Raw genomic sequence first — 25,562 nt, forward strand, 5'->3', positions numbered from 1 at the left:
AAAAATTAAGTTGTTCTGTCTGCTCTAAGGCTCTGCAAGTGTGAAAACAGGTGCTAACCCTTTTAGTCAGAGCATTGTTGACACATATGACACATGTCTTCTCATATAAGTAAATGTTCTCTTCTGAGCAGAATCCTTTGGTTAGAACAAGTTCATTTGTCAATGAGGAAAAGACCACATTAGCCTTCCCCCAATATCTTAATACATATCATTCTAGATGTGGGATCTTTCACACCTACACATATATATTGATCTAATTCTGAAATTTAATATTACCTCATGTGCTGGAGTTTGCAACAGAGGTGGGATGAAGAAGATTTTTTTAGTTCACCAAGGTATTATAAATGACAGAACCTCATTTTTATTTACATAAAAATGTTCATCTTTATCTACAAGACATTGGTGCTCAGTTGGGGTGACTTTGCCTTCCAGAGGCATTTGTTAATGTTAGGAGATATTTTAGGTTGCCACAGTGGGGCAAGGCAGTCCTACTGGCATCTAATGTTTTGAGGGATCCTGCTGAACACCTTAAAAAACACAGGATTGCCCCCCACAACAAAGAATTATCTGGCCCTTCATGTCAAATACGCTGAGGTTGAGAAACCCTGGTATAGATTGTAGTAAGATTGAATAAACAGATGAATTAGTCATGTATTTAACTTTCTATATTTTATGATGTTCTGACATCTTAAAAATCTTGCTGGCCACAGAAAGACTGCCCTTCTCAGGGTTGCCCTTTCTTACAGAGAACAAAATCCTTGACTGCTAGCATCTAAACCAATCCTGCATCTGTTCCCTGAACCACTTCCTTATCTAACTGTCATACATGAAGTCATATTTCCCCTGTCCTAAATCATTGTAGAGCCAGGTACCAGGCAACTAGGAACCACATCTATAGACTAATGCCCTCTAGAATTATTCAAACTAGCCAGTCTTAAACTATTTACCCACTCCTTCCTTGCCTTACCCATGGAAACTCCATTAAAGGCTCTGACTTAGATTTTCCCGTTTGTTCTGTTTTCTGCCACTTGATCAAAACCTAGTGCTACCTCTGTGGCTCTGCATGGCATGTGGTGACCCTGCCAGCCTGGAGGCCTCATTCTTAGAAGAGTGGGTAATAAAAACAATTTAGTCTCCCCATCTTCACATCTGGTCTATTTCCAGGGAAATCTACGCTTCAGAAGTAGCAGAGAAACAACCCACATACTTCTTCAGGGCGCTCCTTCCCTGACGATCTTCCTCCAGTTCCCGGTAACAAGTCTGTTTGCTAATTTCTTTTTCCCAGAAGCTTTTGAGCTCGTGACACGTTTCACAGCAGAAGACTTCCCGACGGATGTATTGATTATTCATCCCCTAAAAGACAAACAAACAGAGCAAAATACAAATCCAAGCCCTCCAAATAAAGCCATTCTAATTTCAGAGTGGTGAAAGACGAGTTTGAACCAAGACATTGTCATTTATACTTTTTGTGACTGTAGACAACTCAACTCACAAAGTCACTATGAGTCTATTTCCTCAATTGAAAATTGAGATAATAATAGTTATGTCAGAATATATTGCAAAAATTTTGAAATGAACAAAAAAAATGTCTAGTAACACTTCCAGGTTATCTGATTGTTATAGGAACTGGCCAGTCTTACTATCTTTGAGCTAGTTTACAACTTAAAATATAGAAAATAATATGGTAGCTCAAATCATTCTTGAACATAGAAATTCAAATAAATTTTGATCAATGGAATGCAGTTAATATCCCCATGAATATCAACCAATTTTTCAAGTACTTGTAAATTCATCTCAGTATTCTTGATTGCCTATTGTGTGTGTTTCTTGAATTCTCCTTTGAATCAGTTGAAGTATCTTCCTAGTTGCCTCATTAATTATGTTTAATAAGATACTTGACATTTTTTTTCATTGTTCACTATAGTCTGCATTTCCCCCACCACTCCCCCCAACTCCAGCCATCCCCACCTCCCCCATCCCAGCCCCCCTTGGATTTTTGTCCATGTGTCCTTTATAGTTGTTCCTGAAAACCCTTTCACTCTTCCACCCATTATCCTCTCCCACCTCCGCTCTGGGTACTGTCAGTTTGTTCTTTATTCCAATATCCCTGCTTGCATTTTGCGTGCTTGTTTGTTTTGTTGATTAGTTTCCAATTATAGGTGAGATCATATGGTATTTGTCTTTCACTGCCTGGGTTGTTTCACTTAGCATAATGCTCTCCAGTTCCATCCATACTGTCACAAAGGGTAGGTGCTCCATCTTTCTTCCTGCTGCATAGTATTCCATCATGTAAATGTACCACAGTTTTTTTGATCCACTCATTTACTGATGGGTACCTAGGTTGCTTCCAGTACTTGGTGATTATAAATTGTGCTGCTATGAACATTGAGGTGTATAGGTTCTTTTTAATTGGTGTTTCATTATTCTTAGGATATAATCCCAGCAGTGGAATTGCAATTCATTCCACTGCTGGGATTACATTATTCAAAGGCAATTCCATTTTTAGTTTTCTGAGAATATTGCATACTGTTTTCCACAGTGGCTGCACCAGTTTGCAATCCCACCAACAGTGCACTAGGGTTCCCTTTTCTCCTCTCCTCTCCAACACCGGTTTGTTGATTTATTTATGATGGCCTTTCTGACCAGTGTGAAGTACTTTCCTACTGTGGTTTTAATTTACATCTCCCTGATGGCTAGTGATGCTGAGCATCTTTCCATATGTCTCTGTGCCGTCTGTATGTCCTCCTTGGAGAATTGTTTCTTTAGGTCTTTTGCCCATTTTTTAATTGGGTTATTTGTCTTCTTAGAGTGGAGTCATGTGAGTTCTTTATATATTTTGGAGATCAAACCCTTGTCTGAGGTATTATTGGCAAATACATTTTCCCATAGAGTTGATTCTCTTTTCATTTTAATGCTGTTTTCTTTAGCAATGCAAAAGCTTTTTAATTTGATGAGGTCTCATTTGTTTATTCTTTCCTTTATGTTCCTTGATCTAGGGGACATATCAGTTAAGATGTTGCTGCTTGGAATGTCTGAGATTTTCCTGCCAATATTTTCCTGTAGGATTCTATGGTGTTGTGACTTATATTTAAGTCTTTTATCCACCTTGAATTTATTTTTGCATAGAGTGTAAGTTGGTGCTCGAGTTTCATTTTTTTTGCATGTAGATGTCCAGATCTTCCAAAACCATTTGTTGAAGAGGCTATTTTGACTCCATTTTATGCTGCTGCCCCTTTGTCAAATATTAATTGACCATAGAGACTTTGATTTATTTCTGGGCTTTCTACTCTGTTCCATTGATTCATGTGTCTGTTCTTATACCAGTACCAGGCTGTTTTGATTACAGTGGACTTGTAATGCAGTTTGATATTAAGTATTGTGATGCTTCCTACTTTGTTGTTCTTTCTCAAAATTGCTGCAGCTATTTGGGGTCATTTGTGGTTCCATATAAATTTTGGAAGTGTTTGTTTTATATCTGTATGGTATGCCATTGGTAGTTTAACAGGGATTGTGTTGAATCTATAAAGTGCTTTGGGTAGTATGGACATTTTGATGATGTCAATTCTTCCAATCCATGAACATGGTACATGATTCCATTTGTTTTGTCTTCCTTAATTTCTTCAGTGGTGTGTAGTCTAGGTCTTTTGTCTCTTTGGTTAGGTTTATTCCTAGGTATTTTATTTTTCTTGTTGCTATATCAAGTGGGATTTTTTTTCTGATTTCTGTTTCTGATATTTCATTTTTGGTGTACAAAAATGCCTTTAATTTCTGAATATTGACTTTGTATCCTGCTGTTTTGCCAAATTTGCTTATTAAGTTGAGTATTTTTTTTTGGTGGAGTCTATAGAATGTTTTATATACACTCTCATGTCATCTGCAAACAATGACACTTTCCCTTCCTCCTTTCAAATTTGTATGGCTTTGATTTCTTTTTCTTTTCTGATTGTTGTGCTGACGACTACCAATACTATATCAAATAGAAATGCTGAAAGCTGACATCCTTATCTTCTTCCTGATCTTACTGGGAAAGCTTTTAGTTTTTGCCTATTGAGTGTGATGTTGACTGTAGGTCTCCTGCTTTTGGCCTTATTATGTTGAGGAACATAATAAAGCTTTATTATGCCCCCTCTAGTCCCACTTTGCTGAGTGTTTTATCATAAATGGGTTCTGTACCTTATCAAATGCTTTTTCCTCATCTATTGATATGATTATGTGATTTTTATATTTTCTTTTATGTGATGTATTATATTAATTGATTTGTGAATATTGTACCATCCTTGCATCCCTAAGATGAATCCCACTTGATCATGATGTATGATCTTTTCAGTGTATTGCTGGATGCATTTTGCCAAAATTTTGTTGAGGATTTCAGCATCTAAGTTCATCAGCGATATTGGCCTGTAGTTTTCTTTCATTGTTGTGTCTTTATCTGGTTTGGGGATTAGGATGATTGTGACTTCATAAAAAGAGTTTGGGAGTCTTCTATCTTCTTGGGATTTTTGGAATTGTCTGTGAAGGATAGGTGTTAGCTCTTCCTTAAATACTTTGTAAAATTCTCCTGTGAAAACGTCTGGTCCAGGGCTTTTGTGTGCAGGGAGTTTCTTGATTACTGCTTTGATGTCATCAGCCTTTATTGGTCTCCTCAGACTTTCTGCTTCTTCTTTTTTCAGTTTTGGAAGATTATATGTTTCTTAAAATTTTACCATTTCACCCAGGTTTTCAAATTTCTTGGCATATAGTTCTTCATAGTAATATCTTACAATCTTTTGTATTTCCGTGGTATCAGTTGTAATCTGTCCTCTTTCATTTCTGATTGTGTTTGTTTGGGTCTTCTCTCTCTTTTTTCTTGATGAGTCTGCTCAAAGGTTTGTCAATTTTGTTTATCTTTACAAAGAACCAACTCTTGGATTTACTGATCCTTAGAATTGGTCCTTTAGTCTCTATACCATTCAATTCTGCTCTGATGTTGGTTATTCCCTTCTTTCTACTGGCTCTGGGCTATCTTTTTTGTTGTTCCTCCAGTTCTTGTACATGTAGAGAGGGGTTGTTTATTTGAAATGTTTTTATCTTTTTTAGATAGGCTTGTATCCCTATGAACTTCCTTCTCAGGACTGCCTTCGCTGTGTCCCATGAGTTTTGAATTGTTGTGAGTTCATTTTCATGTGTTTCCAGAGCCTTTTTTATTTCTTCCTTGATCTCATTCTTAACCCATTCATTGTTTAATTGCATGCTATTCAATCTCCAAGAGTTTGAGTGTTTTTGAGTTTTCTCCTTGAGGCTGGTTTCTACTTTCAGTCCCTAGTGGTCACAAAAATGTTTGATATGATTTCAACTTTCTTGAATTTTGTTGAAGCTTCTTTTGTGTGCTATCATGTAGTCTATTTTTTAAAATGTTCCATGTGCGTTAGAAAAGAATATGTATTTTGCTTCTTTGGGTTGAAAGTTCTATACATATCAGTTAAGTCCATTTGATCTAAGGTATTGTTCAATGCTGCAATATCCTTGTTGATATTTTGTTTGGAAGATATACCCAATTTTGACAGTGGGGTGTTAAAATCCCCTATTATAATTGTGTTGCTTTCAATATCTTTCTTGATGTCCTCCAAGATTTTCTTTATGTATTTGGGTGCTCTTATGTTGGGTGCATATATATTTATAATGTTTACATCTTCTTGATGGATTCTTCCCTTGAGTAATATGAAGTGACCTTCTGGGCCTCCTTTTATGACACTTGTTTTGAAGTGTATGTTTTCTCATATGAATATTGCTAACCCAGCTTTTTTTTTCCTGTCCATTTGCTTGGAATATTTCTTCCAACCCTTCAGTATCAGTCTGTGTAGGTGTTTTGTTCTGAGGTGGGTCTCTGGTAGCCAGCTTATGTATGGATCATGATTTCTTATCCATTCAGCTATACTATGTCTTTTGATTAAAGCATTTAATTGATTTATGTTTAAGGTTATTATTTATAGGTACTTATTCATTGCCATTTACTTCCTTTGTACCTGCGTTCCTCTCTCTCTCACTCTTTTTCTTCCTTTTCTTAAAGCAGTCCCTTTAGCACATCTTGGAGTGCTGGTTTGGTGGAGGTGTATTCTTTGAGCCTTCTTTTGTCTGGGAAACTCCTTATTTGGCCTTCCTTTTTAATTGAGAACCTTACTGGATAGAGTAGTCTTGGTTGAAAGCCTTTGATTTTCATTACTTGGAATATTTCCTGCCATTCCTTTCTCGATTGCAGAGTTTCCATTGAGAAGTCAGCTGCTAGCCTTATTGAGGCTGCCTTGTTTGTTACTTCCTGTTTCTCCTTTGCTGTCTTTAAGATTCGGTTTTTGTCTTGGAATTTTTATATTTTAATTATGATGTGTCTAGGAGTGGGCCTGTTTGGGTTCCTTCTTGATTGCTGAGTCTCTGTGTTTCCTGGATTTGTGTGACTTTTTCTCTCATCAAATTAGGGAAGTTTTCCATCATTACTTTTTCAAACAGGTTTTGTATCTGTTGCTCTTCTTCTTCTCCTTCTAGGACCCCGGTTATACAGATATTATTTTGTTTCATGTTGTCCTGCAGTTCTCTTAACACCTCTTCATTCTTTCTGTGTCTTTTTTCCTTTTCTTGATCCTTCTAGGTGTTTTTTTCTTCCTTGTCCTCCAGCTCACTGATTCAATCCTCTGCTTCATCTAGCCTGATTTTGAGTCCTTCTACTGTGTTCTTCAATTCAGACATTGTATTCTTCATTTCCTCTTGGCTCTTGTTGATAGTATCTATTTCCTTTTTCATGTTGATACAGTTTATAGGGAACCATTCCATGTGGTGTGGGGAATGTAGCCCATCCCCCACTTGGAAAATCCAGTGCAGATCGAGGTCTGGCACACAGGACCCACACCCATGGATAGGTTTTCCCATCGGGAATCAGGTCTGCACTGTACCTAGGCTGCTATGAGACTTGTTTTTGCTAAAACTCCCTCACCCTGAGTTCAGGCTTCAGATGTTTAATGTATATCTCTGAAGCAACTCTCTAAAGTCTGTACGAAGACTCTCAAGGATGAAATGTAACTAAATCAGTCATTTTTATCATTCCCTTGCATTTGCAATATTTTTTTTTCCTTTTCTGTTATCTGTAAGAAGTAATCATTTAAAGTAAACCTAAGGATAATGAATGAAAACCTTCTTTGATGTAATGCAGCTGGAAAGCAATAAAAGCCTGTCCAGGGAAGGGTCGAGGAACTCTCCTCTTGAGAGAGTGGCCAAGGCGCTCTCTCTCTCTCTCTCAGAGAGTGGCTGTGCCATCCCTTTTTCTCCACAGAACATCTGTAGTCTGTGTGAATTTGTTCACTGCATCCATAACACATAGACCCCACAGGCTGGAGTCTGCATCAATTGTTTACAGTGAGTTCTTCACAGTTTCCCTGTAGTTTTTGGTAATTCCCATTGAACTCATTGAGCTTCCTTATAACCATTGCTTTGAACTCAATATCTGATAGTTGACTTGCCTATATTTCATTTAGCATTCTTTCTGAGGCTTCCTTTCCTTTCATTTGGGGATTATTTCTTTGTTTTCCCATTGTTTGTGAGACTCTTCTTGTTAGATTCTGCTTCTTAAATTGATCTGTTCTGATTCTCAAGGTTTGTGGTGTAAACTTCTATGGTAGGAGACCTGTGAAATTCAGTGGCGCAGTCTCCTTGATTTCCTGAACTTGCTACTCTTGGGCTGTCATTTATGTTGGCTCTCTGGATGTCTTTGGGTTTTAATTTTGGTTGGGTCTTTCTTTGGTGGGTCCTTCCCTCCAGCTGATTGACTAAGTGTCCCTCTACAAACCACATCTTTTTGCTGTTGTGCTCATGTGGACAGGTTTTGTTGAAGCTGGTCCTTCTGTCTTCTGAGGTTATGAGGCTTTTATCTCACTATTGTTCAGTTGTTTGATCTGGGTAATTTCTCCACCATTCACGTGTAATTCCAGATTGGTCCTGGGTGGAAGTTAGTGTGGTTTCCACTCACTCTTCTGCCATCTTCCTTTATTATCTGTTGGTTGTTCCCTTGTTGGTGGGTTCTCTCTTTCAGCAGGTATATTCGTGTTCACAAATAGCTCCCACCTACTCTTGTATGTGATCAGTTGGAGGGGAAAGGCAAAATAGATTAAGACAGAGGGAGTGTATTCTATGGGATTTAAAGTCCCAACACATAGAGAAGAGATAGGTGATCCTTTGGATAAGTATAGCATTAACCATGATATTTCACCCAACTAGACACTTTTTATAAAAGGTGGAAAAGAGATAAGACTCTTGTTAGAGGGGGGAAGGATTGTGAGCAGAATCAAGAAAAGAGAGAGATTGTGGGAGGTCAGATTATGAGATATAGTGAGAGTAAATGATAGAAAGTAGGCATAGTGTGTGAGAGAATAGAGTTAACCACAACAGTGATATAGCTCTGGAAGATAGTGAAATGGGCCAAGATCCAGGAGGGGTGCTGTGTAGTATTTACAATTGTATGGAACAACAATTATTTGCAATAATACTGGAACAACAATCATATGACAGAAACTATATGATCTGGACTTCAGGCAAGATGGAGGCATAGGTGAATACACTGTACCTCCATGCACAACCAAGATTAGAACAACAACAATTTAGAGGCAGAATAACACCCAGAACTGACAGAGAATTCATCTGAATGGAAGTCAGATAGCCAAGAAGTTGAAGTAGACCCGTTCATCCAGGCTGGCAGGAGGGGCAGAGAGGAGCAGCCGGGCACGGGTTGCAGCACAGGTCGCGGCACGGAGAGCAGAGAGCAGTGGGCGCATAAGGCAACCAGGAACGTGTAAGGCAACTGGGGCGCACAGGATCACAGTGGGTTGACCCTGAGTACTCGAGTGGCAGCTGGCGGACCCAGTGAGGCAGCAATTGTGGACCAGGACAGAGCGTACAGCCCAGGATCCCAGGGAAGGGACTGTGGTCCCAGGAGAGTGGAGCTACCACCGTTGTTCCCTCCCACCCCCGCCCCCACATACAACATCACAATCTAGCAACTGGGGTGCCCAGCTCCCCTGAACACCTAAGGCTCCACCCCTCACTGTAACAGGAGCGACCAGACCAAAAAAAAAGAGAGAGAGAGAGAGATATGTCTCAAACAGAAAAACAGATCAATGCCCCAGGGCTCATCCTTTTGAGCGACCAAGAGATAGGCAATCTATCAGATGCACAGTTCAAAACACTGGTGATCAGGAAGCTCACAGAATTGGTTGGTTTTGGGTGCAATTTACATGAAAAAATGCAGGTTACCATAAAAGAGATGGAGGAAGATGCACGGATAGCCGATAGTGATGAGAAGGAAACTGGGGCTCAAAACAATAGAGTGGACCAGAAGGAAGAAAAAAACAACCAAACAGGAAAGAATGGAGAAATAAAAATTTCTATTGGGGAAAAGCAACAGATTGAACACGTATTTGAACAAATAATAAAGGAGAACTTCCCCATTCTGGCAAAGGAAATAGACTTCCAGGAAATCCAGGAAGCTCAGAGAGCCCCAAAGAAGTTGGACCCAAGAAGGAACACACCAAGGCACATCATAATTACATTTGCCAAGGTAAAAATGAAGGAGAGAATCCTAGAAGCAGCAAGAGATAAGGGGACAGTCACCTACAAAGGAGTTCCCATCAGACTGTCAGCTGATTTCTCAAAAGAGACCTTGCAGGCAAGAAGGGGCTGGAAAGAAGTATTCCAAGTCATGAAAGACAAGGACCTATATCCCACATTACTCTATCCAGCAAAGCTTGCATTTAGAATGGAAGGGCAGATAAAGTGCTTCTCAGATAAGGTCAAGTTAAAGGAGTTCATCATCACCAATTCCTTATTTTATGAAATGTTAAAGGGACTTATCTAAGAAAAGAAGATAAAGAAAAAAACATGTATAGTAAAATGATGGCAAACTCACAAATATTAACAACCACACCTAAAGCAAAACCAAAAGAAACTAAGCAAACAACTAAAACAGGAACAGAACCACAGAAATGGAGATCAAATGGAGGGTTAGCAACAGGGGAGTGGGAGGAGGAGAGAGGGGGAGAAGGTACACAGAATAAGTAGCATAGATTGTAGGTTGAAAATAGATAGGGGGAGGGTAAGAATAGTATGGGAAATGTAGAAGCTAAAGAACTTAGAAGTATGACACATGGACATGACTAAAGGGGGGATATGGGTGGGAGAGGGTGTACAGGGTGGAGGGGAGTGAAGGGGGGAAATGGGACAACTGTAATAGCATAATCAATAAAATACATTTAAAAAAACCTATATGATCTGAATAAGAAGAACAGGAAGTACACAACCTGGGGTAGTGTGTTATTGGAACACAAATGAAGTGAAAGGAGGAACATTAAAATACACCATGAAAGAGAGAACAAGGAAAACCAGTCAAACAATGCAATTAAACACACAAATAAAATGAAGAAAACTAAACAGAAAAAATGAAATAAAAAATACTAATAAAATAAAAGAGGTAAAAATGAAAAAATAATAATACAAATAAACAATAACATGCAAGTTCTCTGAAATAACAAAGTGAAATTTGTCTCAGTTTCTCAGTTGTTGGGGTTGGCCTTGTGATCCCACTTTGGGTTTATCTCTGGACCTTTCACAGCTCCAGGTCTTATTGTCTCACTTGGGGAGAAAAAGAAAGAAAGAAAAAAGCCTCCTGCTGACTTTAAACCCATCAAGCAAGTTCTGCTGGTCTTCCTGAATGCCGCATCCTGAGAGGGGTTGAGCTTCATTTTTCTCCCTTCCTATGGCTTTGCAAGGATGGGGGCCGGGTCTGGGCCACAATCTTCACAGTTGCCCAGTGTCCAGCCTGGGTCCTCCATGCTCTGCTGGCCCCCACTGCCCATCTGTGCCAGGCTGGCACCTTCAATCCACCAGTTGTACTATCCTTGAGGTGCTCTAATTAAAGGCAGCTCACACACCACCTTCTTCCTCTTTGCTGTCCTAGGTGTGAGGCACTCTCAAAGTCTCTTCAGAGTAGTTCAGCACCCCCACTGACTTAAAGCTTTCTGGGGGACTGCTAACTCCCTGAGCTCTGTTTCTCTCCTCTGCTGGAGGCACCTCCTCCTTCCTCTTAGGGAGCTAGCCATGCTATGTGGGAGCAGGGGCATGGCCATGGTTGTGACAGCAGCAGGGGTGGCCACTATGGTAGAGTTACCTAAACAATGACCAAGAGCCTCGTTTTTAAATGAAATCCTCCTGTTTAAGCTTGCCTTTCTTAACAAGCGCGAGGCCTCTCACACAAACTTTCCAATGAGACTGGAGACTCTCCGGGTCAGGGTCCATCATGGCCGAACTCTTCTGCCTTCTCCAGGTGTCACTGGGCTCCCCAATTTCTTTGATAATGACCCAGCCAGTGTCCACAGTCCCAGCGGGTGAACACCACCCCTGTGTGTCTCACACTTCATCTTTATTCCCTCCAGTGACTTCAAGCATGCAGGTCCATCCTGGTGGTGCTTTGTCCTCCCTATTTGGCAGGGGAGGGAGCTGTTGATTTGACTCTAATCCAAGGATCTTGAGGCACACACTGGGCCTGGCACTGCAGCAGCCCTGGTCCCTGTGCTTTTCCCAAGGAACTTACTATCCCGATGCAATCTCCTTACCATCTGTTTTTCAATGCTCTACAATTTTGGCCTCCAACCTTCATATATGCTGGGATTCCATTGGCTGTTCGCTCTGTTCCTTAAAAGATTGGCTAGATGTTCCACCTGTGCACAGGGATTATTTGACATATTTTTTTTATGTTTGTATGAAAGTCATGATTTTAACTTTGTTGAAAAAATTATCCTTTAACAGTTACTTCATAGTTGCATGTGTGTGTAAAATGCATGGTGTATGCAAATAGCAATTAGGCACTGAACAAATGTTATACTCTTTCCACCCTTCCTTACAGAACAACAATAACATCTAGGGTTTATTGAGCACACAGTGTGAAATAGGCATTTTATCCTCACTACAACTCAGAGATGGGTAATTTCACACTCACTGGTGTGATAAGAAAACTGAAAGAATTTGCACATTACCTCATAATTGAACATGAAAGAGTGGGAATTTGAACCTATATCTGTCCATCTTCACTTCTTTCCTCTGTAAACCTTCATCAGGTTTGAAAATGCTCACACCCCAAACAAGCTTATTTGGCATGCATGTGTGTATCCCAGGAAAGCACACATTTTTAATACTCAAAGATGTTTACTTTTTAATCAAACACTGACCACTTCCCAAATCTTAGTGGCTCTGGCAGGCAGGTAGACACAAAGGACTGCAAAACAGATCCCTCTCTGCCTGTTGATGAATGCCTACTCAGAGAAGAGTTTTGGCCCTGTCTGGAAATTGGAAAGGACCTGGATGTTCACTTCTCCACTACAAAGTCTCAGTGATTCCATTAAACTGGGATTTCCAAGGGCAGCCACAGGATCAGGTGAGAAAGGATTTGAGAGAAGAATGTAAATAACACTTCTTTATTATTCTGTAATTACCACACTTAATAGTAATTCTATATTATAGAGTTACAATGTTTTGTAATATAGAATAATATATAATATAATATGGAACATATAATTTATAATATAGAATGATTTATAATATAGAATAACGGAATATTTTATTTATATTATATTTATAATAACAGATTGGCACCTGCATTAGAGAGGGGCAAGATCTTCCCATCTGGAGAGATATGTAAGTGCTCTGAATAAGAAGAGACTTCATTTCCTAGAACTGAAAGCAGCTTTAAGTATTCTATAAAGATTAAAAAAAACACTTTTGGATTGAGCAAAAAGGAAAAAAAATTAATGGACATGAACAACAGTATGTTAATTGCAGGTGGGAGGGGATAAAAGAGGACTAAATGTCAATAGAAAAGTACAATAAAAATTTTTAAAAATAAAATAACATCATTTTTAAAAGATTTTATTTATTCATTTTAGAGAAAGGAAGGGAGGGAGAGAGGGAGAGAAACATCAGTGTGGTTTCCTCTCATGCACCCCCTACTGGGGACCAGGCCTGCAACCCAGAAATGTGCCCTGACTGGGAATCGAACCAGTGACCCTTTGGTTTGCAGGCCAGGAGTCAATCCACTGAGCCACACAAGCCAGTGCAAAATAAAATAATTTTAAAAGCTAAAAAAACACTTCTCTTATTTTTCCTCCTAGACCCATCTTCTATTAATCTGGCCATTACTATAACCAGGAGCATGGGAAAGGACATTTGTTGGTTTGGGCAGGGTGAGAATGCCAGCAGATGGGTGTGTGGGAAGAAGGGAGAGAGAATGTCCCAGTCTGCCAGGGGTTCCATGGGCAATTCTTATTTACTGTCACACACAGATGTATGAGAGCCATTGCTCTTTCATTTTTCCCGTAAAGAAGTTGATTTTTTAAAGTGAAATATATTTGAAATATATGTTATGTAAATTTAAGGTGTGCAACATGTTGATTTGACAAAATTATACATTATAATATGATTGCCACTGTAGTGATAGTATCAATCTCTATCACATCACATAATTATAATTTTTTTGTTTTGGGAACAATTAAGATCTAGTCTCTTAGCAAGTTTGATGATTATAATACAGTATTGTCAACCTTCGCTATACTATGCATTAAATTTCCAGGAACTATTGTCTCTCCTATTTCCCCATCCCCTAGCCCCTGAAAACCACCATTTTACTCTGTTTTTGCAGTTTCCACCTTTTTAAAATTCCCCCTCTATGGGATATCATGCAGTATTTGCCTTTCCCTCTCTGACATTCAGTGTAAAGTCTCCAAATTCCATCCATGTTGTGGCAAATGGCAGGATTTTCTTCCTTCTCATGACTTAATATTATACACACACACACACACACACACACACACACAATCTCACATCTTGTGTGGACAGATATATATACATTACATCTTCTTTACCCACACATCACTCATTATAAGGAAAATGTAAATCAAAACTACAATGAGGTATCACCTCACACATGTTAGAATAGCTATTATCCAAAAGACAAGAAATAAAAAATGGGGAATATGAAGAAAAGGGGACACTTGTGCACTATGTTAGGAATGTAAATTGGTGCAGCCACTGTGGAAAACAGTGTGGAGATTCCTCAAAAAATTAAAATAGAATTATTATACAATGCAGCAGTTCCACTTCTGGGTATATACACAAAGAAAATAAAAGAGTATTGAAGCAATATCTGCATTCCCATGTTGCAATTTCAATTGCATTATTTATAATAGCTAAGATATGAAAAAAACTTAAGTGTTTATTAGTGAAAAAATGGAAAAGAAAATTGATTTTTGATATGTGAGTTGAACTTGATGTCATATAGCTTGAGAGCAGCACAGCTATCAGAATCCAGAACTAGTATGGTCCCCACCACATACACCCATGGCCTTGGTAAGGAAGAAGTTCAACTTTGTTGACCTCTCCTCCTTGGAGGTGCCCAGAAGTCCTCTTTCCTTTGGCTGATGGACACTGAGGATTTTGTGATTCAGGGTAGAATCTCTTAAAGAGAGAGACCAGGTCTTATTTTGGTTTTTAATAATGTTTTCTAAATTTTAAAAAAATTATTGTTGTTCAAGTACAGTTGTCTCCATTTTCACCCCACCACACCCCCCAATTCCACCTATTCCTGCCTCCCACCCTTGAACCTACCCCCTTTGGCTTTGTCCATGTGTCCTTTATACATGTTTTTTGATGGGCCTTCTTCTATTTTTCCCCATTAACCCACTCCCCCTCCCTTCTGGTTACTGTCAACTTGTTCTTTATTTAAATGTTTCTGAATATATTTTGCTTACTTTTTTGTTTGGTTGATTAGGTTCCACTTACAGGTCTTTAATATCTTGAAGCTTAGTTATTCTTCTTTAAATTAAATTAAATTAAATTAAATTAAATTAAATGTTTTTCCAAGTTAATTTTCTCATAAAAAAGCTGGCCTAGAAATGACAATGTCCCTTTTGGAGTATGTCAGACACTTGGGAAAGTCTGACTTCAGGTAGAGTGGGAGTGATTTTGTACTTTCTGGGTAAGGGAAGTGGTCGAATTCAGCTACCTTCTGTAGTCTTGTCACCTGCTCCCTCACAGGTACTCTCTGAACTTCTGTTTGAGTTCTGAGTAGGGAATGGGACCCACCCTTCAGCCTGACAGGAAGATACTCTACAAGTTCTAAGGGCCTAGTTCCTAGGCTAATTGTCTTTCCTAGGCTAATGGAGTCAATACATAGAATTCTAATCAATTCTAAAACACGATATTGGAAGAGTGGTTAACAACTGTGTATATCAGATTTTATATTTTATTTATAGAACTAGAGTATAGGATGAGTGCCTCTCTATAGCAATTAGGTTTCGCATGGATTTAGTTCAAGCTGCAGGTGTTACAGGGTGCAGCCAAGAGGGGGGACCCCAAATAGGCATTTGAAATGGGGTCCAGAACTCAAGGTGTCCAGGAGATTTTAAGGTGTCTTCACCCCTTCCCCCACAGGTATGAGTTGGGGGAAGGGACACACAGAGCAAGAACATGCAGGGCAGCTTTGCAGCTAATCCATGGCATGGTCATTTAGCATACCTATAGCCTTTGGCTGGTCACTTAGGTATGCTAAATAGCTATGGCCATGCTCAAGGCCAGGGGGATGGAAAGGGACCTTCCCCCCAAGATGGGACCTGGGAGGCAGGTCCCCTGAGTTACAGCGCCTGCGTGGGAGCTGGGAGAAGATTGGCTCCAGGACATGGGGTGACACCTGCCCAGACCCACGATGGCGACCAGAAAAGCTGGAGAAGACAGCAGATTGAGGGCAAGTGTGCCCAAGTGTAGGAGGAGTCGGAAATGGGGCTGCAGAAGAAGATTGGCGCGGGGGATTTAAACACGGACACGGCAGCCATTGAGAGAGAAACCACGCGGCCTTGACGGAGTGGAGACTCCTGCAGCCCTGAGAGAGGGAGAGAACCAGCCCTGGAGCCCTGGAGGAGAGAACCATGCAGTTTTGGCAGAGTGGGGACTCTCCCTTCCTGCAGCCCTGAGAGAGAGGACCACGTGCCTGGCAGAGTGGGGACCCCCACAGCTTTAGAAGGGGAACCACCACCCGGTTTTAGCAGAGATCCTGGTGACTCAGCGGAGGGTGCCGGGAATCCAGGGAGGTCTCCCAGTCGAGACGGAGTTCTAACTGGAAAGAACCAGAAGACTACCTAAGCCATGGACTTCTATTTCCTTTCCTGAGATTCGGTACTCTGGACTGGGCAAAGGGGGAAGGAAGGAAGGATTGTGCGTTTGTGGGTGTTTTTAGGGACTTTAGGATTTTTTTAATAAAGACATTAGGTCACTACTTTAAGTTAGTATGGCATTAAATAAACATTTTCTTTCCTTTTCACGAATCTCTGGCATTGAGAGACGTCTTTCCTAGGGTGGCGGACATAACGGACCGGGGCCTTCTTTTAATAATAGTATATTGTCCCAGGCCCCCCCTTGTGTGTTCTGTAACACAGGGTTATCTAAGGCCACTCATTTTCCTGATGTTACCTCTGTCTATATAAATGCTTTGAACTGGGAGGAAGGTATTAATGCAGAACCTGCAATATAACTAGAAAAAAGATAATACATGATTTATTAACACATTCCTTTATTACAAAATGCTCCTAAAAATTTCAAGTTCATATTAGGTATTTGGCACTCAGAGAAATAGTTTGGTTAAATAGGTACACACTGGAATTTTTATCTTTTTTTGAAATTTAGTTTTAACATTTTCTTCTAAAGAGCTTTTTATTTTTATTTTTTTTAAAAAAGAGGCTTATTCAGGATCACAGATGTGATATCATCACATCATCACATTTCACATTTCACATCCACCCCATTTGGTAAAACGGTGTGGTTTTGACATGGAAGGAGATCCTGTATTTGCCTAATTATGAACTAGGTTAAAGAAATAGCTGAAAGAAGGGTGATGTTCAAATGAAATCAGGGTGAGCCCAAGGGAATCTAGGTAGCAGGTTCTGAAGAATTTGATGCATTCTGGCTCTGTTTCTTGTTTTCTCTGGGTCAGGAAGCAGTTCTGGGGCTTTTTTTCTTTTTTTTTTTTTTTTTTTTTTTTTTTTTTCAACAAGGAGCTTGAGTGTGGCGGCTGTGGCCTTTGTGAGGATTTAAGGAAGGATCAATAACTCAGATGCCCTCAGGGTCCAACCTCAGGGGCCAATCAGGTATCAGTCACAAAACAGTGAAGCTACTAGGCCTGAGCAACAGGGAACAATGGGCACCACAGTCATCTGCAGATCACACTCTCTGCTTCAAGACATCCCATTCAAGAAAGGGTCAAACTGTGCTGGCTGAAAGGAAGATGGCTTTCAGCTAGTTGCAGTCTGAGGGCATCCTGGTTGCATCTATTAAGGGATGCATTCTCTATCTACAGATTTGGTCTTCTGTCCTATTCCTTAGCTTTTTTTTTAAAACCTCTCCTGGTGCTCTCCCGGCAGAGCACCCTGAACAATGTCACTTTCTATCTGCCTCCCTCTGTGATGTTTAGTCTCTCTGAACAGCCTTTTTTGCCTCTGTACAGAAGCATGTGAAACACCCCCCTTTCCCCACCCATCCTCCATTGGCCAGACTCACTCATGTTGTCATCCCAGCAGCAACTGGAGTTGGAATTCTACACCGAAACTCACCTCACCCCCTAGGGGACATGTAAACGTAGCTGTCCTGCCTGCCAAGCACAACTGCAATCCCCACCTCACTCACCAACCTGGAAGCTGTGCCCTAATAACCAGGATGGCCAGGGAGCTGAGTAAGATGACATGATTGTTACCACTACTATGACTTTGGTCAATAAACTCTTCCTGTGCTTTGAGCTCAAGTTTTATTATCTATGAAGTGAAGATTAAATGTGGTAGTATAGAGGAAAATGCCCAATACACTTCCATTCATTCCCTAAATGTTCATCCATAAATACAGCAAATGCTTGCTCTCTGGAGCTCATAGTCTGTTGTGCCCTCCCTTACCAGAGAATCACCACTTAAGTTTTCCCTGTCTTTAGTTTATACATGATATTAAATGTTTTGTTCCTTATTGACTCAGTCCATATTTAAGGTTTATTTATCTCTGTTGTTGGGTTGACAAGACTATAAAGCCTTCAATCTCAGGGATAAGATGCTTCTTTTCTTGTCCAAGTTCCAGTGTTGGACGGTATACAGAGAAACCTTTAGCAAAAGCTCTTGGTGATGAGTTTCACCCTTACATCATTTAGGATTTATATTTGAGGATCATTGTGTTCATATCTAGAAACACATTCACTGAGTGATGCCCAACGTCTTTAAGAAGTGATTATCTTACTAAAGCTAACAGTTGCCACTCTGCTAAAGCTTGAACTCAATCCCCCCATATTATTTCACAATCTAACCACTTATTTTGCTGGAAACTGCTTGGAAACATGAACTTCAGCATCTAACATCATGACAACTTGTAAGAACTTCTACAAGAGGATATGCATTCTGATTCAGACAGGTTATACCGTCCTCTTTCCCTTTTGTTTTTTACTTGTTTTCCATTTGTTGCTGCTTTTACTGTGCTCATTGTCAGCAGCATGGTAGTAGCTGGGATCATCTGACTTTTACCCTCAAGAAACAAAATTGATAGCACTTTTAGAAAAATATCAAAATAAAGCAAGGAGCAGGAAATAAAAGGTGTCTAGTTTTCCCTAGGGGTATTGACTGTTACTCTGTATTTGCATGTGCTTCAGGCAGAGAAAATCATCTGCATGCTGCATCCAACATTGCCCGGAGTGAGAGCAACAAGGCTATCAATTATTTTCCCAAGTCATTCTTTTAGGGAGAAGAAAGGAAAATCACTGTGATCTCCTGTGAGACCCATCAGTGGTGCTTTCCTAGTCACAGAAATAAGAAATTCTACAGAATATGCAGATGTGTAAACCTATTTATCAGGTACCTGAAACCTCCAGAATCACTTAAAGATCTTTAAGATCAAATCTTATGTTTTACTGAGGAGATTTTCAAAATTAGATGTCTCCATTCTATTCTTATGCAACTTTTCTAAATAAACCCGCTTAGATTTTTATACTTATTTCTTCTAAATTTCAATTTACTAATTTCATCCCATGGTGTATGCAGATTGGAAGGAAACAGACTTCACAGGTGATCTTGTGTGCTTTTGTTGCCATTTTATTTTCTTCTAATTCTGAGATTTTCTAAGAATATAGAATAATTTTTTATTGACACTCAGGTAGTTTTGGTTTCCCTTACCCTCAATGGCTCAAAACTCATAAGCAGCAAGTTTCAATAACTATAGTGGATAGAAGTTCACATGAATGAGTCATTCTGGATATCTTCATAACACTTAAGAATAGTATCTGCTTCCCCCCTTTAAAATATTTATCAGGTTCACTGTACTTATTTTTTTTGTTTCTCCAATTTTAATAAAAGCATGGGTACAGAGAAATGTTTCTCTTCTTTAAGATAGACAATAGGGTAAAATGCATTGATATTAGCAACTGATTCCTTGTCCTGGGGTGACACCAAGGGGTGAAAGTGAGTTCAGATATGAAACAGGACTGTTTTCACTATGGGGCCAGATAAAACCTTCTGGCATGCCTTCACCTGCTGGCTGGTGGGCTGCTGGTCTGTGATGTCTGCTTTATTTTTATGCTCTTTATTGAGTACATACTTAATGTCTGCATTCTTCAAAGTGCTTTAGAATTCACATTCATTTCTCACAATGCTACTGTTCTCCACAGTTGGCAAAGGAGGTACAGAAAGGCAAGCCATTGCCCAAGGTCATTTCATTGAAGGTGATGGAGTTAAGAGTTCAAACCCTGCCCAACACCAAAATCTGTGCTTACTAGTGTTATACAATGGCCAACCAGCAAAAAGATGTTACTCATGGAAAGAGAAGAGTAGCTCAAGAAGCATACCTCCTGGTTAAATTTGTTCTGAGCAATGTGAAAATCATTAATTCTTTATCAAATGAACTAAATTAACTTTTTTCAAGATTATTCTGTGCTTATTACATTAAGACAAATTTCCTTTTCCCCTCTTTAATACCTTTTGTCAGATGTGTACACTATGATCAGTTTTACGTATATCATGATAAAGACACACACAAACATAATGCACATAAGGCACTGGCTCCTCCTACACCAGCACTATGTAAAATGTACCCTCCTCACCATCCTATACAAATGCCCATTTCATCACTGGCAATTCTGCCTCTGCAGATGCCTGGGGACATGGCTATCACTTCACTTTTTTCTCCGGTGGTCTTTGTCACCTGCAATAAAAATACCTTAAGGAATAATGTTCTTAGGTCCAGTTGCTAATATGACTACAACTTTTGGTGGGTTTTGATAGGTTTCTCCCCCTCATCCCACCTTTGGGCCCCACTGGACAGAGATTAAAATGTTTTTTTAAGCATTTGCATTTAAAAAAATTGTATCGTTGTTCTATTACAGTTGTCCCCATTTCTCCCCCCCACCATTACTCTATTCTGCCCTACCTACACCCTACCTCCCACATTGAATCCTCCCCACCCTCCACTGTTGTGTTTGTCCTTGGGTCCTTCATACATGTTCCTTGACCCTCCCCTTCCTCTTCTTTCTCCTGTTATTCCTCTCCCCCTCTCTGGTTACTGTCAGTTAGTTATTTATTTCCATGTCTCTGGTTCTATTTTGTTCATTTGTTTGTTTTGTTGATTAGGTTCCACTTGTAGGTCAGATCACATATCTCCTTCACAGATGGAAGTAGGAGCATTATGTGAAAGTGCTTCTCAGTTTAGCACCTTTTTAGAAAACATTTTCTTTTTAATCTCTCCTCCAAAATTCAGTCAGACTAGTTCAGTTTAAGTCTTGAGTCCCTGTCTACAGTTTTTTTTTACCTCTAACTAATATGCTTCAAAGCCATCTCAGATTTTGCCACAATTTGATATTTCTGTGTTAAGAAAAGGCACAGGGACAGTAAAAGGGCATCTGGGGCAGTAAGGTGGCCTTGGAAAATTTCTATATCATTTCTAAAGCTTACATTTATCATATTAAAAGTGAATTTTTCTGTGAGTTAAATAAGATTAACATCTGAAGTGTTTAACATAATCTCTGGCTCATCATCATCATCATCATCACCATCATCATCTGTATTCACAGCAACCTGTATTGAGTGCAGTCTTAAATATTAGCTCATTTAATTCTCCACATATTGTTAGTTTTTATTATTCCTGTATTTGTGGATGAGGGAGTGAATCTGTGAACTTAAAAATGAATGTCCCTTAATTTCCAAGGTAACACTGGGGAGAGCCAGGAATCTAGTCCAGACCTCATGACTTCACATGGTCTGTTCACTCATCTGGTGCTGACAAGACATCTAAGTAGCAGTGAACAACAAATCTTTTTTTGCACTTGTCAATGAGATCTTGAGAATTATCTCACTTAGTGATATCAATACATCTGGGAAGTAGGGCTTATTATTTCCTCAGTTACCAGACAAGAAGCCAGGCTTAGAAAATTTAAATTCTTGTCAAAATCACAGAACCAGTAAATGCTGGTGCTGAGCTCTGAACCTACGCTGTCTGATTCCAAAGGTGCTCTCATCACCTCCCACAGTTTGAACCACTTTCCTCACTCATTTAGGTGAAAGTTTACCTACCCTAGAAAAAAATAACTAATTAGTATCTGTCATCAAAAAATATAATTACCCCAAAAGCTCTGCCAGGTCATTGATTGGACCCACCCACATCCAACTAACACTCTTAGTCCTATGAGGTTGGTCTATGGGACTTGCTCACTAGATTGGTCAGCACCCTTGTAGAGGAGAGGAGCTCTGGGTACCAAGCTGGGGATGAGGATCAGTAATACTATAAGTATCAATCTAGTTACTTGAATGGCTCAAAAATTAAATTTTGGAATGCTTTACAGGTCAATATTGAATCCACGTACAAATTGGAATATGGACAATAACAGGATTATATCTACATTAAACTTCCTAAAGTTGATGACTATGCTGTGATAATGGAAGAGAATAATTGTTTTCATAGGACATTTACAATGAAGTATGTTGAGGTGAAGGCTCATGATGAGTCAGCTTATTCTCAAATGGTTCATACAAATATGTAGGTGATATGTGTATTTGTGTGAACAGTATATGAGAAATTTTTATTCTTGTACTGTTTCATAATCTTGAAATTTTTAACATACAAAATAAAAATTACTTTTCTCTCTTTTCAAGAGAAAAATTGCCATTTACCTTATTCCACCCACCCCCATCCTCTTATGCAGTCTACAAACCGCTATAAATAAACCTTGGATACTCTTTATGTTTTAAAATTCTTTGTAGTGAGCATTTTGCAATGCTAACAGCAAGAAAAAGCTTAAGAAGCCCTGGCTGGCATAGCTCAGTGGATTGAGCATGAGTTGCGTCGCAGGTTCGATTCCCAGTCAGGATACATGCCTGGGTTGCAGGCCATGACCCCCAGCAACCGCATATTGATGTTTCTCTCACTCTCTCTCTATCTCCCTCCCTTCCCTCTCTAAAAATAAATAAATAAAATCTTAAAAAAAGAGAAAAGCTTAAGATATAGGTGGGAGCATTGCAAAAAGACAAAGGAACAACCTTGAAAGAATTCTTGATAGCCAAAACTGGGCAAAATGTGAGCAGCAAAATAAATAACATGATATTAGTTACAAGCTAAAGAATGAACCCAAACTAATATAAATTAATTAAATGAATTCATGAAGGAGAAAGAGCAACTCTTCTTTTCAGAACCATTCTGATGAATAAATGTCAAAGAAATGAAGAAAATAGAAAATCACCATGAGAACATCACAGTAATAATTGCTTATAGGCAAGATCCATTGATAAATAATAAAGTTAGTGGATGAGATTTTAAGGAGACACAGGATATTTGCTCAGCTTCAAGAATATCCCTCCAAAAATTACTAAGTACTGTTGTAGTTATAAATATGACCACAAAATGCTTGATTGCTCTCCCTGCCCCCCTTGCAGGTGGGCCTGAATTACCCTCTCTTTGCATCTGGGATGACCTGGTGACTGATGGAAAAATAATAACTTTACAGTGGAGAAACAGACACCACTTCAACCATGTACTCAAGGTTAACATCACTGGTAATAAGCAATGTTGATATCACATGTCTCTTGATATGATGTGATGGATGGGCACATTGCCTCTGTGGTATATTTCCCCTAACTCCACAAACTTCAATCTATTCATTAGAAAATTGCCAAAAATTTAAATTCAAGAACATACTACAAAATACCTGATTACTGCTGGTCAAATGTATCGAGGTCACATGCCTTATTAAACATGTAAGACAAGGAAAGACTGAAAAACTGTAGCAGGTTGAAGGGGACTAAAGAGACATGAATATATATTTAGTCCAGGATATATATATATATATATATATATATATATATATATATATATATCCTGGATTAAATCCTAGAACAGAAAAGAACACAAGTGGAAAAATTAAAGGAATATGAATGAAGTCTGCAGTTAATTTTATTGTGGCAATGTTAATTTCATATTTTTGATAAATGTCCTTGGTTATATAAGATACTAAGATTAGAGAAAATTGAGTGGCAGATTTACAGGTTTGTCTAAAGCTAAATAATTTTAAAATAAAAAGTAAAACAAGCCTGTATACAAGAACATCTACATCTTCCTGACACTATTGACAGTTACCAATTATGGCTTAGTCTTTCGCTGAAGAATATTTTCAGTGAACACAGAGATATCCTATCCTGAAGCCAGCAGCATCATGGAGCTCAGCCTGTGTCATGGAAAGAGCCCTGGACTAGGAGTTAGGAAATCTCTACTTTCCACATGAGCAAGTACTCGAACTAAATCTCTGTTTTCTCATCTGTAAAATGAAACAATATATTCTTTCACACAGTTAAATAAGTTTTTCATTAAAAAACCTGCTATAGGAAAAGTTTAGCACCTGACACACTAAGTGTTTAATAAAATTATGGGCTGTCTAATTTACAGCCAAAATATTGATACATACCAATTGAGGCCCACAGACTCAGAAGCCTGTGGGGGTCCAGGTATATTCAGAAAGCTCTGTGGCAAGTTCTGGAACACATGTCCCATTGCAAGGAAGCACTGTCACTCAACTCCAACTGATTGTCACCAGTGGAACATATATTCAAGTTTTCCAAGAGAAGCTGGAAATTTTGATTTTTAAAAATATTCATCTTATTTTTCAATCATTGGTAATGATTTAAGACATCTTAAAGCACTGTATGGACCATAAAAACATACCTGTTGGCCAGATTTGTCCTTTTTAGTCAGCAGTTTTTGATTTCAACATGGACTAATAGGGAAAATCTCTGAATTCCCCATGGATCAGGTAACTTTGCCTTAGATTCCAGGAGAAACATACACTAGGACATATAGTGTTAAAATAAAACACCGCAAAGCAAAAGCAATCAGAGTTTAGCTTCTTCTCTCTCCTAGGTCACTGCTAAGCACAATGGGTTTATATTAGTAATACCCAAGCTGTTTCATTTGATGTCTAGTCACCTAGTTGAGGTTGAAAGGGGGCTGAGAGACTATCCTGCCACACACAGAGGAGTGCCTGGGTCTGTGTCTCCCAACTACATTGAAAAACAGAAAGCTTCCATGCCTAGCTGAATTGGAACCAGGGGCCAGGTCTCCATTCTCCTTGATTTCAACCACATACTGTTGTCCCTTCAGCTAGATTCTAAACTACAATGGGGCAAGGATCTTACTTCATCTGATGTCCTTCACACAAGGTGTCATAGACTTGCTTGTCTAGTGAACAAAACACCTACGATTCTTTCATGCTGATACCATTCATCTAGCCAGCCAAAATGGTGCAATATATTTTGAGTGGTAACTTCTCTAGCAAACTTTATATTCAATTCCTCTTAAAAACATATAAGAAATTAATATCAGAAATTTATAAGAAACTTAAAAAACCCAACACCAGAAAAACAAACAATCCATTTAGAAAATGAGCAAAGGACCTGAACATACACAAAGGACCTGAACATATCCCCTTTGGACACTTCTCCAAAGAGGATATATGGATGGCCCGTAGACATACACAAAAATTCTCAACAGTTACTAGCCATCAGAGAGATGCAAATTAAAAACACAATGAAATATCACCTTCCAGTGGTCAGAATGGCCATCATTAATAAATCAACAAATAACAAGTGCTGGCGAGGATGCAGAGAAAAGGGAATCCTAGTGCACTGTTGGTGGGAATGCAGGCTGGTGTAGCAACTGTGGAAAGCAGTATGGAATTACCTCAAAAAATTAAAAATGGAACTGCCTTATGACCCAGTGATTCCACTTCTGGGAATTTATCTAAAGAAACCTGAAACACTAGTTCAAAATAATATATGCACCTCTTTGTTTATTGCAATGTTATATATAATAGCCAAGATTTGGAAGCAGCCCGTGTCCATTAGTAGATAAGTGAATAAAAAAGTGGTAGTACATTTGCACAAATGGAATACTACTCAGCCATAAAAAAATCTTACCCTTTGGGAAAGCATGAATGGGCCTGGAGAGTATTA

General features: G+C 39.1%; 1 protein-coding gene across 1 annotated transcript in view; it reads right to left on the bottom strand.

The window, feature by feature from the left end:
- Nucleotides 1-25,562, bottom strand: part of LOC118499638 (protein FAM240B-like) — a 41,535-nt gene that overhangs the window by 12,002 nt on the left and 3,971 nt on the right. The window contains exon 3 of the mRNA XM_036021461.1: nucleotides 1,208-1,353. Coding sequence (XP_035877354.1) covers nucleotides 1,208-1,353 — 146 coding nt within the window. The remainder of the gene's footprint in view (nucleotides 1-1,207; nucleotides 1,354-25,562) is intronic.

This window comes from Phyllostomus discolor, chromosome 3 (assembly GCF_004126475.2).
Source record: "Phyllostomus discolor isolate MPI-MPIP mPhyDis1 chromosome 3, mPhyDis1.pri.v3, whole genome shotgun sequence".
Lineage (NCBI taxonomy): Eukaryota > Metazoa > Chordata > Mammalia > Chiroptera > Phyllostomidae > Phyllostomus > Phyllostomus discolor.